General features: G+C 30.2%; 1 protein-coding gene across 1 annotated transcript; it reads left to right on the top strand.

Moving 5' to 3' along the window:
- Positions 1–265: 265 nt before the first annotated feature.
- Positions 266–15,659, top strand: LOC134728257 (malectin-A-like). Its single transcript, XM_063592801.1, has 4 exons — positions 266–739; positions 7,169–7,351; positions 9,054–9,111; positions 10,993–15,659. The coding sequence occupies exons 1-4, from the start codon at positions 341–343 to the stop codon at positions 11,217–11,219; spliced, it is 867 nt and encodes a 288-aa protein (XP_063448871.1). The 5' UTR covers positions 266–340; the 3' UTR covers positions 11,220–15,659.
- The last annotated feature ends 1,336 nt before the right edge of the window (positions 15,660–16,995 follow it).

Raw genomic sequence — 16,995 nt, forward strand, 5'->3', positions numbered from 1 at the left:
TCTCCATCCAAATAACAATTTAAAAATTAAACCATTATAGGTTAAAGTACGGCCTTCAACACGGAGCCTTGGCTCACACCGAATAACAAGCTTGTCCATTTTCAAGTATTTTTATTTTTACATGGGTAATTTTACATTTTTCCTGGTTTTTTTAACGATTCAAGTGAACCAACTCGGTACAATAACTATATTTAAATTTCCCGCGTTTAAATATGTAGCGATCCAATCATGTAAATCCAGCTGGCACCGGAAGCTCTTTCTTGACGACAGAGGGCATCACCGTTATCAACTTCCTGAAAGCACCGGGATTTGGAAACCACACGTTTGCCACAGTCAAAAGATGTTTTCACTTCTTTTGCATGGAATGGCATCCTTTAAAAGATCACTAGGCCACAATTCTAAGTCCTTGACAATAATTCTTACACTGTTTGCATTAATTTCACAATCTATTGGGATTGGTGAGGTCATATGGGCTGTGAATGCAGGAGGTGAAGCCCACACCGATGTTCACGGTATTGTTTATGAAGCTGATCCACTGGAGCAAGACAAAGTTGGCATATCCTCAGACTATGGCAAAACATTGATGATAGGCCGTGTAAACCCTCAAGATCAAATTTTATATCAAACAGAGCGATATCACATGTCAAATTTTGGATATGAAATTCCAATAAAAGGAAGTGGTGATTTTACCTTGGTTTTGAAATTTTGTGAAGTCTGGTTCACATCACCCAATAAAAAGGTATTTCATAATAAATAAAATACTTCACATATTGTGACAGTCAAATTGTGTGTAAATGTAAAATTACTGATACATGTACTTGACTTACAAATGTAAATACATGGACATCATTAACATCTATAGTCTGATTTTGAGGCAGTTGTTGTATATGAATTACAGTTATCCCGTACCATTGTAAACTCATACCAACGTCAACTCGTACCACTTTACAAAAACTCGTACCAATGCAAACTTGTACCACTGCTAACTCGTACCAACTTTTTTAAATGCATTTAAAAGGTGTTTAATGATGTATATAATTTACTTTCCCTCAATACATCTCAAGCCGGTAAAATATATATAACTTATAGTACAATGACCAATTTGTAGCTAATGTTCCCTGTCTATTGGATAAAAAATACCGTGGCAGATTTGCTTTGATGTCTCCTTTGAATAGACTTTTTTTTAAACTTTTACTTATTATTATTGAATTTAAATTTAAATCATTCCAAATTAATTTTTCATGAAAAAATCCTAGCAGTTAATCAAAATGGTTTCCAAAAATAAAATTCTTACTTTTTATAAATAATAAGTTACAATGAAATGTTACTGTTTCCTGTTTCCGAATTTTCCCGCCAGGCTTTCAACAATTGTAAACATAGTATTCGATTTGTGATCGTGGATTACAGCATTAATTAGTTTAATTTGGATATAGATATTCAACTTAAGGTACAGTTAAAGCAATGTTTTTACTTTCTTCTGGATTATAATTTCTTTGAGTTTGAAAGATCAGCTTCAAAAAATAAACCTTTTAGAAAAACATTCGTATTTTGTCTATTAACATGATTAAATTCCAGTATAAAATTCAAGTAATTCAACATTAGTTTTATTAAGTTTACAAAAAAATACCATAAAATATTCGTAATTTTTAATATATTTTTGATGGTACGAGTTTGAAGTGGTACGACTTCCCAGTGGTACGAGTTAACTTTTTTGGTACAAGTTAACTTACTTCCGTTGTATATAATAGCCATGGTTTGTAGTTGCTTTTAGAAGCGCACCCTTCAGGTATCCCCATGATTACAAATTTAAGCAATGACAAAATTTACCTAGACATTACCAAATGTTCCGTTTTAAAAACCTTGCATTCTATACCTCATTGTAAAATCCCAGTTAATTTTCCTGATATAGTGATCGGGTTAGTTCACGACCAATCACGTTCGCCCCTTTTCACTTTCTCAAACTACATGTTTGCATATATTTTATTAGTTTTGTGTATATAAACTCATCATAGATACCAGTACTCAATTTTGTATATACATGTACGCCAGGCCACACTTAAAAATATTTTGGTTTGCCCAAACCCTACCCAAAGGTTGAGACAGTGGGTAGGTAGGTAGGCATTTTCTTTTTTTTTTTTCAAAAAAAGAAATTGAAGTATCAGATGTTAGTAAGTCTTCATGCCTTTTTGATTAAAAAAAAACTTCTTCAAATCAGGACAATAAAAGAATTTGAGTAGGCAGCTTTTTTCTGGGTAGGTAGCGTTTGGGCAAACAAACCTATTTTTTATTTTGGCCCCAGACGAATCCATGACAAGTCGCCCCACTGGCAAGTCGCCCCACACCTAATCGCCCCACTTAAAAAGACGCCCCTTGATAACCAACTCCCCCACTTGTGAAATGTGTTAAATTCCGTTAATATTACTCCTGAAAACTCGCCCCACTGAATGGAAAACGTTAAAATCTAAATTAACATATTATTAATCAGGATGAATTTAGTAAAGCTAACTCGCCCCACTCATGGAAAAAGATGTTATCCCGTTGTATATAACTAAAATTCCGTGAATATTACTCCTGCCAACTCGCCCCACTTATGGAAAACGATAATATCTAGATTAATATATTATTAACCAGGATGAATGTAGTAATGCCAACTCGCCCCACTTATGGAAAAAGATGTTATTGCTGTTAATTGAAATCCGTTAATTATTATGATATATTGCATTATGATTCGGTGTTTTTTTTTTAAAGTGGGGCGAGTTGGTGAAAAAGTGGGGCGATTAGGTGTGGGGCGACTTGCCAGTGGGACGACTTGTCCTGCTTCCACACCAGGACACAAAAGTGTTGACTACTGGGCTGGAGATACCCTCGGGAAATATATCTCCACCAGCAGTGGCATAGACCCAGTGGTAGTAAATAACTTTGAAATCAAGTTTTTTGCAAGTGTATTTATATAAGTACATGTACATGTATATTTGTTTTCATTGTCTCAAAATGAAATGAGACTACATTTATTTTTGTAGTGAATAAATCTTAATCATGTTTTGGATAGTGTATGTGTATTGACAAAAAAAAATCATTGTTTCTAAATAAAGTGAGATTCTGTCAACTTTTTTTTTGTGTTGAATAAATCTTTATCATTTTATGGTTACTAATACTATAAATTTATTTCATTGTTTCAAATAAAGTGAGATTCTGACGTTTTATTTTTGTGTTGAATACATTTAAATAATTTTTTGGTTAGTGTATTGCTTTAATTTTTCTTATTATTCAACTGGAACTTGATTTATAATTGGGTTTGAACGGACCTGATACTGTCCAAATGTTTTAGTTGTCCCTGCCTCACTTTCATTTGCCATGGTCAGAGTTGTCCATCGGGCATGTTTGCCTACCTGGTATATTTTAATTGATTGAATGGTTGAAGTAATTCCCTTTATTATTTTTGGGGATATATGGAGGGAAAGTGTGCTTATTTCATCACAGGAGTCACCAATTTATTTAAAATGCTTTTATATTCTGATTGGGAATATATGGCAGATTTTACAATAAGAAGGAATTATTGTTTTTTTGTATCCATCATTTTATTTTAATAATTTAATAATATTGTTGCTAACGTCACGTCTTTTCCGTCCATCTGTCCATTGTGGTATGTCACGATCGCAATTTTCTTGTTGGTTCTCAGACAGGCAATTGTAGTTATTTTTATCCCGGGTTTTATAAATAATTGAAAATAGCAATCATATTAAATTTGGATGACGTAAGGGGGTCAAAGGACTTGAGGAATCAATATCATTGGCTGTTTTATTTTTTGCGAACGTTACTACTTGAGGTTTCCGTCCAAATCAGTGTCACGTGAGCAACATATATTTAGATCTGTAACTCTCCTGTATAGGAGTTACGATATCGCCCTTTGCAGAATTAGATTCGGAGTCAGTTCCTTCACATGATGGGGTAGCAAAGAAGGTTAGTTGTATGTAATATCGTTACAAGAGGACCTTAAATGTATTCCGTCCATCAAAAAGACGTTCGCAACAAAACGTAATGTCATGATAGTAGATGTTGCTAATGTTACTATTACGAATTGGTTTCATGTGTATTCATTTGATATAAAGTACACCTGCAAATGACATTCTGTATATTTAGAAATTCTAAACCAGACTGTACAATTTTATTACTTCAGGCATATATTAAACATCACTGTGTGCATACATTTGAACTTTTAAAGATGTTGTTGCTCATGTTACATGTCCAAATGTCGCTAACGTTACTTATTTTTGTCTCCGTCACGTTAGCAACATGAAAGTAGGAGACAGAACACAATACTGTAAAATCTGCCATATACATGTAAGAATGTATCAGGCATTTGACTTATTTTATAGGCAGCTCATTTGTCTTACATTTACAATTGTACTTCAATTTTGACAAAAGTTGAAATAAATTTTTCACTTTATGACTGCAAAAATAACGATTTACATTGTAGGGTCAGAGCTCAAAAGCAAGTTCAGTCAATATGGTCATATGGTCAAGTACAACCATAAAATTGCATTGAGAGACAATATTTTTTTGGAACTCATGAACTATTGCTTTGTATCTTAAGTATGTTAAGATTTGATTTATTGTGTATTATTATCTGATTTATAGTTTATTTATTGGCACTGATGTATATCACGCCATCTTCAGCATAATCACAGCATGCCTCTTGACACCAAAAAGAAACAGAATACAAACTGACAGCAGGTGACAATATTGATGACTAAACTTCAAAGTAAATTCCCTGTCATCATTGGTCATTGCTATATTAAAAAGTCTCAACTAAAATACAGAACTCCCAAAGTACAGAGTCAAAGGCAATTTGAATAAGGGAAAGTTCATTATTAGAAATGCGACAAAAATAAAATGCAATAAATCAACAGGACAAGTGAAAACAACTGCCATATTCCTGGCATATTTAAAAATTGGCATTGTCAAAAAGAAACATTTCTTTGCTTATGTTGTTAATATTCAACTGCCATCCACACCAAGGCTTCCAAAACGGTCATATATTCCAGTCATTTGTATAATGTCCATTAAGGATGTACACCTCTGAGGAGCCAAAAATTTCTAGAATTAAACTTTTTTTCTTAACCTGATTTTTGGGTTTATATGACTGTAAAAAACTAATTGGTGAAGAAAAAATCATATGGTGGTGCACTTCTTTTTTTGCTACGGTCCTTTGAAAGTACCCAATTTTGATCATTTTCCCATTTTGCATCAATTTTAACCTATATTTGGGCTATTATCATGAAAAAATCCCAATTCCACAATTAAACTTGTTGTCATACTTTCAATAAAGATGTATGGGACCAATCTGAATACATTTGAATTGAAAAAACTATAGGTAAGTGTTAATATAAGAAAGTTTTATCATATTTTGATGGTTTTTTGTGTCAAATTTATCATGTTGTTTATTTTGTAAATTTGTGATTTTTCTCAGTTTTAATTATAAATTGCATATTTTTTCAACTTCTTTGTTATCAATGAATGAAAAATATATCCAAAAAATTTGAAAAGAAAAAATGGATGTGGGATGTACATGTTTCTGGTAAAATCATTTTTTGTATCCCTCACCCATTTTATCAAAATTTTGGCTAAAAAGACTAACTTGATTATTAATAAAATTTAAAAATTTGATTACTCAAAAACTACTCATTGGAAATACCCAATTTTTTCTCAGAGTTAACTTTAGTTATGCTATTTATCAAATTCATTGCTATTTTCCACTTGTGACCCATGTTTTAGAAAAAATAACAGAACGAGATTTCAACGAGACTGAATGAGACTAAAACGTCAGAAGAATACATCCTTAAAAGTCCGGCTGGGCAAAGCATTAAACGGTCATCTACTTTTTTTTTTTTCAAGGCTTTTCAGTTTTCCTGTCATTTTAACATAATTCACAGTCTTTTTTACCCAAACTTTTGCCTGAAACAGCCCCATATTTCCGGTCATAAAAGTGACATGTTTGGTGATTAATCATTGTTAATTATAATTACTATCAAAATAACCTTTACTTCAATACTTTCTGATTTTAATCAAGGCTAATTTAATTAGTTGTTGGACAGCTGAAAACTACCTGTTCAGGTGACAGGTAAACTGTAATTTTCAGTACCGGACATCATATAAATTAATTGGTCTATTCACTTTTATTTTCGTAGTGGTTTGTATCTAACATTCTAATTGATTTAGTCCAAAAGATTGAATTAGAATTTAATATACATTTATAAACATGATTTGATGAATCATTTAACATTGTTTAAAAAGGTTTTAAATGAAAAATTGTCAGAACTTCGTTGCATGAACAAGAACACTTGCGGGCATGTGCACAGGTGGGAAATTTAGGGAAATTTAATTATGCATTCTACATTTCTTCAAAAATGCTAAAATTATCATTGATACCTGAATCTAACGTTCATTTCAAGTATTTTGTTGAAGAAATAAAGTGGAAAGAGCTTTTCACTCAGTCATGCTTTGTAACGTACACGGATTTTACGTATCCGTTTATGGTCCGTGTTTTACCATTGTCAAGTCAACATCCAGTTTGGGAGAAAATGTGACTTTAAAAACTAAAATAAAGATTTTGACAACTTCATTTTGTACAAATAAAGAGCCTAAAGCTGATTTGAGCACGCTGATGTGCACACTTTGAATGATGCACCACAAATTTTAACAGTTTAAGTCAGAACATCGAATTCATATCAAAGTAAAGGTTAAATAATGTTTTTTTAATCTAATGTCAATCATTGGGATGGCCGTCTGATTACCATAATTGCCTTTTGTGACGTAGTCTTAGAGATTAAAATCGGTATCATAAATAAAATGTCCGGCTGGCTCAAAAAAAATTTGGGAGCCCTGATCCACACCACTAACCCATTAGTCATGTTAGTGTTACATGTTTGCCTGTAGATTAATCATAGACAATTTAAAGTTTTAAAGACATTTGTTAAAATACCCAGTATTTTTTATCAGGAGTAAACATGGTAAAGGAACAGAATCTTTAGAAATGTATTTTTAAAAATTTGCTTTCAGTTGAGATTTTTTTTAAAGAACAATTTAAGTAAAGGAAAGATTGCATTTGATATAATCATGATAATGATAAACTAAGAGAATAATATTTAATTTAGAACATTTATTTCAGGTTTTTGATGTAGCATTGAATGGTGAACACACAGTTGTACATGAGCTGGACATATTTTCTAAAGTTGGACGAGGGGTTGCACATGATGAAATCATTCCATTTTCAGTTAGAAGTGGGAAGCTGAAAGTTAACGGTGAAACATCAACAATCATTGATCAGAAAATAAGCTTAGACTTTATTAAGGTATGATGATCAAAAATGTATTTATGCAATGTACTACTACTAAGGAGCATCTTGGATGAAATAGACCTCAAAATGTGATTATTTATTGAGCAGACACAAACATGAAAAACAATGAACTTGTATTCTTTCTCAGTTTATGCAAAATTGAGAATAGAAACAGGGAATCTGTCAAAGAGACATCAACCCAACCAAAGAGCAGATAACAGTCGAAGGCCACCAATGGGTTCTCAATGCAGAGAGAAATCTAGCACTCGGAGGCCATACATTGTATGTTCATTTTCTGTATAATATGTTTTATGCAAAACATCTTTAGCCTTAATTTTTAGTATTTTAACAAACATTTGTGACAAATGATAAAAAGAATTTGTAACTTTAAATGATCAGCAATCTTGTCATGCTTATGATCGTAAAAAAAACCTCTGTGTAGAATGACTTTTATCAATGTCCAATGACCTATTACACATATCAACATTTAGGGCACATCTTAAAAATATTTACACAAATGTTACAATCAATGTATAACATGTATAACTAAAGTCTCTAAAAGCATATAGGTTAACAATGTTATGGAATTATTTAAATGTATGTGAACACAGATGATAATCCAGTTAATCAGAACACATAAGTCTCTGTCGTATGTTAACCTATCTAATCTGGACCAATTATAACCAAGTTAATCATGTTAATTATATGTAATAGCATGAATAATGGAATAGTGGACATATTTCAATTTGATCTTCCTGCTGGCTGTATAGAAAGCAATAATTCAAGTGTGAATGTATCTGATCATCATGATCATCTAAGTTTAAATAAAGTTAATTAAGTTTGTGTCATACATGTATAAACAATCTTTTATTTTTACATTTAACTTTTATTTTGATTTATTTTATATGGCCCCAAACATTTGTATGTGTTTAAAAATTTTTTTTTTTTTTTTTTTATCACCACCTACATGACCTAGTTTATTTATTTGATCAGTTTTAAAACTTATTGAGTGATCTTTCTTGACATGAAACAATTTGCTAGTGGTGCTCCTAAAAAGGAGTAAATATACCCTTACCTCAACAACCATTTTTAACTACCTAGTACATTTTTAAAACACTTGACATCTCAATAACAGTATAACTTTAAATTTTTTTGGGAAAAAATCTTAACTGGGTCGGGGATATAACTGCTGTTATGGGGACACCATTTCAATTCTTAAGTTCACCCTATGACATTTTTAAGGCCATGGAAAAATAATTGAGTGTTTCCCCAAACCCGACCGGGTCATTTTTCAACTGCCGGGTCATTAAATTTTTCTGTAGAGACAACTTAAAGTGTTGAAAATATGCAAGATTATAGTTCCACTATAGAAACATAACATATATAGATATAAAATAATGCATGGTTACAAAAAAAAGAAAGCCTGCAGGGTCTTCAAATTTTTTCCATTTTAGGGGAAACCTATAATTAATTTTCCATGACCTAAGCAGTTCGTAACATGGCTTCTTACTTGTGGATTGTTAAATGGTCCTTTGATACACATTTTCTTGTATTTCTTTGGTAAAGGTGAACAACAAATTTTTTTAAGTATGTGAAGACTTGTAATCTTGTATGCAGGCATTGGCATAAACAAAACAAAAATTCAACTGTTCCTTAATCCACAATAAACCATAAATATAAATTGACCTTCTGTACATATTGTTCTATCTCATTTTAGGGTGATGCTGACAATCCAAAAGTAAATGCAGTATTTGTAATGAAAGGAACTATTGATGGTAGGTGTATGCAAATATATGCAGGCATTAACATTGTGTTGTTTAAAGAACAAAGGCACATGTATATTGTAGAATACTGTAATTTCAGAAATTATTGCATGCATTTATTATTGCAATTTTGTCATTTTAGACTTAAATGCGATTTTAATTTTTGCGATTTTGAGAAAAATCCTGTTAAATATTTCAAAATGCGAGTTTAAATTATTGCGTTTACAACTCCATCGCATTTTTCGCAATAATAAAAACCTGGCATTTATTTCTCAATTTACAGTATATGAACATTACAAAATAACTTCATATACCAAAGGACTTGTGTGGTCTTATGGCATGTGTGGTAGCTTCTCAACAAGGAGGTTGTGGGTGAAATGCTCAGCCTGGTCAAACCAAAAACATGGAAAATTGGTATTTTCTGCTGCTCACAAGTCGTAAGGCATTTAAGAGTCCGTCTGTGGCCTGCTTCAGGTTAAAATTTCTGGTCAAGGTATTTTTTGATGAAATTGAAGTCTATCAACTTGAAAATTAGAACACATGTTCCCTTTGATACGATCCTTCTAATTGTGAAACTTACAACACATGTTATTGTTTCCTTTGATACAATCCTTCTAATTGTAATGCGAAATTAGAGATTTGACTCTAATTTCATGGTCAACTGAACATAGAAAATAATAGTGAGTGGGGCATTTGTGTACTAAGTAATTATAAAGACTGCTCCTAATGTGAAAGTCTTAATTTATGAATATAGAAGTTTCAAATCATATTCAGCCCTCACTGCTGTCTACTGAAATGGTTGTCTGTGCAACTTTAAAAGCTGATTGGCTACCAAAAATTCATATCTGGTCGCCATTTGGGCTATTGTTATATTGAAGATCTTGAAAGTTTTTGGAAATTTGCCCTGATCAGAGTCTGGTTTTAAAAAATCGACTGAGGGGTTGACAGTAACACAAATGTACTGTATTTCAAGTGCCGTTTTGATTTAAGCTTGATCTTATCAACGCTTTATTGCATCAAGCAGTTGTAGGTCATTTGTAAGCATTGACTGAAGTGGCACAGATCCATTTATTTTTACTCAATTTTGTCAGTAAACAGATGAAACAAGGTCAGCGACAATTTTGTAACTTGTTCTCATAGTCTACCACATAGATTCAAAAAAATACAGGCTACACTTATCAAACGATTGCAGATGTTCACTTGACCTATGAGATTTTTTTTGACTGGACTTCAGACTATAGCTAAAGGTCACAGATTGTTATGTAATTAAGGGGGCTCACGGGTATAAAAAATCAGCAAAAAATTAAACTTTTTTGTTTTTTCATCACAAATTTTGTTTATTACACTATTAGTTATTACTTTATGATATATGGTACAAAAATTACCCAAACAAATCTATTTGGTTTGGCCTCAGATTACTATAAAAATATTTAAATCATTGAAAAAAGCTCCAATTATCTCCCTTTTGTGCAAAAATGACATTTTTTTATGTTTTAATTGAAATATCTTTTAATATAAGATTTAAGATAAAGTTTAATCATAGAAAAAAATAGCAAAATATTATATTAGAAAAAAAAGTTTATTTAGACCCATGATCCCCCTTCAAAAAATCATGGTTATTTTACAGTTGATTTATACTAAACTCGACAATATTAAAACACAAAACCAAAAAACAATATGCTTATTCAGCATGGATTGTTAAGCTAGAAAAATTGTAGGCGACCTGAAATTATTTCCTGGCCACTGAAATTTTTAGTTGGCCACTTAATTTTCCTGTCGGGTGGCCAATTGGCCACATCATTTCAGAAGTTACTTTGAGGGTTGATATTGATGTTTAATTACAGAAAATGTCTTAGTTTCATTTTTATGAAGTTTCTGATATTTTTACTGTAGATATTCCAAAGTTACCTCCCTTACCTGGAACTGAAACACAAAGAGACTTCGATGATGAAGAAGAAGAAGTGGAAGAAGTTGACCAACAGAAACCAAAGAAAAGAAAACCCTCAGGGCCCAAAGTTAAAGATCCTTATGCAGCGGATGATACCAGTAGTATCTTATTACCTGTTTTTGTGGCAGTTGGAGCATTCTTTCCTTTATTGTTTTGTTTATGTAAATTGTGATGATTTCCAAATTAGGTTTTTTATCTATTTTGTTTCAATCATTGTTTTCTATCTTTTGCAATCCATTTAAGTTATTTATTCTAGTAAATTTATTAAATTCTGTTATTAATTAAAAAAAACCAAAGGCATCCATGGATTTTTTTTCTGCATAATTTTTAAGATCAGAAATTATTGCATGCATTTATTACTTTGTTTTTAAAAGAAAAGACAAACATGCAAGATTAATTATTGGGATGTCAGGAAAATCTACTGCATTTTTTTTACACTTATGATTCAATTTATTCACCAAATTGAAAATTTTTGCTTTAATAATTGATACAATTTTTAAATAGAAATATTGCTTTATTTGTGTTTTTTTATCTTGTTTTGATGATTGAAATTTTCTGATATGACGCATCTTCAATTTATTGTGCAATGTTAATGTTTATTGTTGTTTTTTTTTTAGTTTGTCCATAGTTTACCTATTAGCGTAATAAGATGGTTTTGTCTAGTTATCTTAATAAGAATAGTTTTAGATAAACTTATGTGGGACCAAGAAAAGGCAATTCAAAATCTTAACTAGGCTTTGATGTCATGGAAGTGAATAGCAGATGCTCTTATTTTCAAAGTGCCTTTCCTGGTACCTTATATGTTTTGATGGAACCATCCTCGTTTTGTTTTGTTAATTGTAGATGATGTGCAGTTTGATATTTATTCTAGATTTACTATAAGATTTTTCTAAAGTTCTATTTACTTCATATATTGAAAAAAGTACTAACAATTTGTATATCATTGACACGAAAAATGTCTTTGGTAGAATAAATATAAGACTATCAAGAATCGAACAATGGGATAAAAACAATCATTTATAAGGTCATAGTTTGTTGTTTTTGATGTAAAAAAAAAGTTTTCTGATTTGCTGTTTCAGAATCCAATGAATTATGGGGTACATATTCAAAAGAGAACAAACACCTAAAGCGTTCTGATTTTTTACAAACATTCTAATCTAATGAGGTGGCAATATTTTTATTTTGGGGGTATGACCAATAACATTACTCACTGTCATTTAGAATCTGAAACTGTCAATTCAGGTATAATCTAATCCCACTTGTACAAGAAATAATGCCAAAACAAAGTATCCTATCTAACATTTAATAATGTTTTATATTCTGTTTTTCAATCAATTTTATTTTATTTGTTTACGTTTTATTTAGTCATATTGATTTACCTGAGGTCTATTATGTTAATTTTGAATTCAGTAATGTACCAAATTCAAAATCCCCCACTAAATGCTTTTAGCATTCAAATCGAATATATAACGACATCAACTTCTTTATACATAGCAATAACATTATAACATGTAATATCATTATTTTTTTTTAAAACTAAATTACAATGGGTAATTTTATTTTTCAAACCAAAAATGTAAATAAAGTAACATCATTGGTTGAATTTCTATTGTTTATGATGTTGTTATCCAATCACAATGGTAGGATGTTATTTTTGAAATAATTACCCACAGTTTTTAAAATCTGTAATGGCTACTTGCAAGTAGATTTTAAAGGCACAAAGAAAGTTTTAATATTTGTTACTGTATGTTTGAAACTTAATTTTGTTAATTTTCACCAATGTACAAAAAAACACAGTTGTGTTTAAAAACACACCAAAAGCTGCTTATATTAATAATTCATTGAATAAAAAAAAATATATCATGATCTAATAAAAGTATGAAAGTAAATCGCATAAAAATTGATAATGCGGTACAATCATGTACAGTTCTTAGATATGTGTTGCTATCATGATCTGTATTTCCAATAAGATTTGTTTACTTTTAGTTTTCTCTTTTATAAGCTTATATAATGTTATAGATATTACATAATGTTGAAAAATGAATATGCAAATTAAATAATTGGTTAAAAATTTAACCTATTCTTTGTACTGTTTGTAGGAAGTGCACATGAATTCTGTAATGTTGTCATCAATGGACTGGCATAGTATATGTATAGTAGACAACTTGTATTATATGTAATAACAGTATTGTCCCTTACACTGTGTTAGTGAAGTAATTTCATAGCATAATTACACAATACACTTATTCATTGATACAGAAGTAGTGGTATATATGAATTCTATTGTGTATGAAGTTATTGGAAGTTAATGTAGTGTGTTTGTTTGTTAAGAGTTTGTCATCTGTATACATCATATGCACACAAATAATAAAAAAAATACACATATATTTACTTATATTGTTATTAGATATTTAATTTGTTTCAGTATTGAAATTGTAGTGATTTTTTTCTTAGCTGTAAAAAGCACTGAAAATCATCTATTGCGTTTTAAAAAATTCAACTAGGGATATTTTCCATGTTATTTATTCAGAAATGTCATACCAAATTGATTGCATCCATTATTTTAATAATCCTCATAATTCCAAAGCAAGTTTTTTATTTAATAAAATTTCCAAGCATGCACCAATTGTTGTAAAGGGCAATCAAATCACATTTCCTGTTTGTTTATTTCTTAGTATCCATTTTACATTTAAGCCTGTCATATTATCTTATAACACTGTGCAATGCATTGAAGAGTTTTTAATGGGTGTTTGATATCACTTTCAGTGTAAATAAATGTGGCATGTGTGACCTAACTTTCAGTATAAATATATGTATGTGTATAGGTTTAAAAAGAAAAGATCATGAAACTTGCAATGAATAAAATGATATTTTATCTATTGGTATATACTTTTACGAGTCCCAAAAATAGATTATTTGTACATTGATGCATTATAACCGAATTAATGCAACAACTTCTTTTAACTTTGGATAATTGACTCATTGGCAATCATGCCACATCTACTAATTTTTATATAGTTGGAAATAATTAAGGATTAGATATTCACTAATATGCAAGAGAAAAAAAACTCATTATGAAAATTAAAGGGCACTACACTTTTTAATCATGTAATTTATAAGGCAATGTGAATTATAAAAAAACAAAACATTTTGTTTACCTTAATTTGGGTACCTTTTTCAAAATTTGCATGGCATTATAATTAACAAGTAATCATAAAGCAATCACATTTTATAAAGAAGTGATGAATGGTATATTCTATGATCACCAATTATGAGTGTTGTCCAATTGTGTGTGGTTGTAAATAGATATTTGAGGTGAATGTTTATAGTTTTGTAAGTTTGATAATTGTTAAAGATATGATGTAAAGGATTGAACGATTTTGATGTATATTTTGTAAAAGCACAGTCTGGAAATGTAATTTAAAAAGCAAACCATTGTTATTTCATTTAAAATAAATATGGCATCAATGGCGCTTAGTATCTCACCATAAATTTGTAATATAATCTATACACAATGGTGAGATTGTCAAATATATGTCAGTATGAGAGATGGAAGTTCTTTAATAAGTATCATTATATAAACCCAATGGTTTTACTTTTACAATTGTGACTTGGATAAGAGAGTTATCTCATTGACACTCACACCATATCTTCTTATAATCTATCCAAAGCAACAATCTTAACCATTAAAATAGATCATTTTTTTAGTTTTTTTTATATTAATTATAAGATTGACTGACTATTTTGTTTTTTGTTATATATACACAATACTGAGAATCCCAAATTGTTTTCATATTTCCCTTTATGATGAGATATTTTTGTATTCTTTTTGATGTAAAAGAATAATATTATTGAAAGCTTTGCCCAATAATTTGAGCTGTCGTCTTCAATATTAAGAAATTTAACAGATGATGCCAGTTCTGTAGACTAAAATGAATTATGTATCTTTGAATTTAATTTAATCTTAAGCATAATATAGACATAGATTTAGCTTTAACAAAACTTTTTGGAATGTTGTATATTATTGACTGAAATGTAATGTTAGATTTTTTTAACTTTGTAATGTTAACTTAACTAGCTTTATTTAAAGACATGACTGCGATTATGATTGAACTATCTTACTTTGTTAATTAAGTACTAAGATTTGATAATTTAGATCAAAAATTTTGTAATTTGGTAATTAAATACTCCAAAGGTCTTTTGTGAAAATATTCTTTTATGTATTTTAACTAGAACTTTGATATTCTACATTTTGCTGCACTTGTGAACTGGCCATAACTTTCAGTATTCATATTTTTAGTTACAAAGGAGCCAGGACAGTCGTCAAAATAATAATTCAACATCCCTTGTATATGCATATATTGAAAATTACTTTTAAAAATAATAATTATCCAACTTCTCTATCATTCCACTACACGAATGTATGTGTGATTCTCATTTCATTGTGTAACACACTTTTATGTATATGTCAGTGTGTAATACACATGTTTGTCATTTTTTACAGAATTATGTGTGAATCTAATTTTCCTAATATATTTTATGTATAAATGTTGGATGAATGTGTTTGTGAAAATATTATGAAATGAGGGAATAAAAGTCATTTAAAAAGTTTTGTTTTGTTGCAAAGTATCATTTCGGATTTAGATGAATTATAGCATTATTTGAATGTCAGGAACTAACTCTTTTTGAGTTACTAAATCTAGTATGCTTGAAAAGAATATAAACCTGTTAACTTAAAACTTTTGTAGAAACTTACAATGTACACTATATTTATATATTTGGTATACCAGATCAATGAACGTTGAGTTCTTTTTGTCGAGCCTTCGACTTTAGTAAAAAAAAGCGAGACTAAGCGATCCTACATTCCGTCGTCGTGGGCGGCGTCCACAAATATTCACCCTGTGGTTAAAGTTTTTGAAATTTTAATAACTTTCTTAAACTATCCTGGGTTTGTACCAAACTTGGAAAGAAGCTTGTTTATGATCAGAAGATAGTATCCAGAAGTTTATTTGTAAAAAAATAAATCCATTTTATAAGTATTTTACTTTTAAATGGACTTAGTTTTTCTGCGGGGAAACATTACATTCCATCTGTGGTTAAAGTATTTAAAATTTTAAAAACTTTCTAAAACTATCCTGGGTTTGTACCAAACTTGGACAGAAGCTTATTTATGATGATAAGATAGTATCCAGAAGGAAACTTTGTAAAAAGAATACTCCATTTTTCTGTATTTTACTTTTAAATGGACTTAGATTTTCTTCCAGTTAATATTACACACAACTTGGACAGAAGCTTCTAACAATCATAAGATAGTATCAAGAGGAATATTTTTATTATTTTTTTTCTCATTTTTGTTGAGCCTGCGATTTACAACAAAAGTAGGCGAGACACTGGGTTCACCCATACAAATTTTTAAAAATATATATTCATCATTAGGTCAGTTGCATGGAATGATTGTTAGTTGTATATGTCTGGTTGACACATGACCTTTTCCTCATTTTGATGGTCAATTGGTCAACATGAGTCTAATTCTGAGATTCTAATAGGAACACATCCATTTCTCAGAAAGTATATTAAATATTCAACGTTATTTTCATGATTTGAAAGATAGTAAGATGTTCATATTTTTTTCACAGTGGTCATCTGAAATTGAAATTTTGGTCAATGTTAAGTTTTTATGGTAGAATCAGTTACCAATATACTTTTAAAAAAAGGACAAAAGATTCCAGAGGGTCATTCAAACTCATAAATTAAAAATAAACTGACAACGCCATGGAAAAGAAAACCCCAATAGCACACAAAACACAACATAAATACTAAAGACTAAGCAACACGAACCCCACCAAAAAAATGTGGCAGTTTAAGAGAATTGTTTACTTGAATCAGAGTTTTTTCGATTTTGTTTAACAAAATAGGTTGTCTCCCTCCATTAGACAAGATACTTGTAT

Source organism: Mytilus trossulus, chromosome 8 (genome assembly GCF_036588685.1).
Source record: "Mytilus trossulus isolate FHL-02 chromosome 8, PNRI_Mtr1.1.1.hap1, whole genome shotgun sequence".
Lineage (NCBI taxonomy): Eukaryota > Metazoa > Mollusca > Bivalvia > Mytilida > Mytilidae > Mytilus > Mytilus trossulus.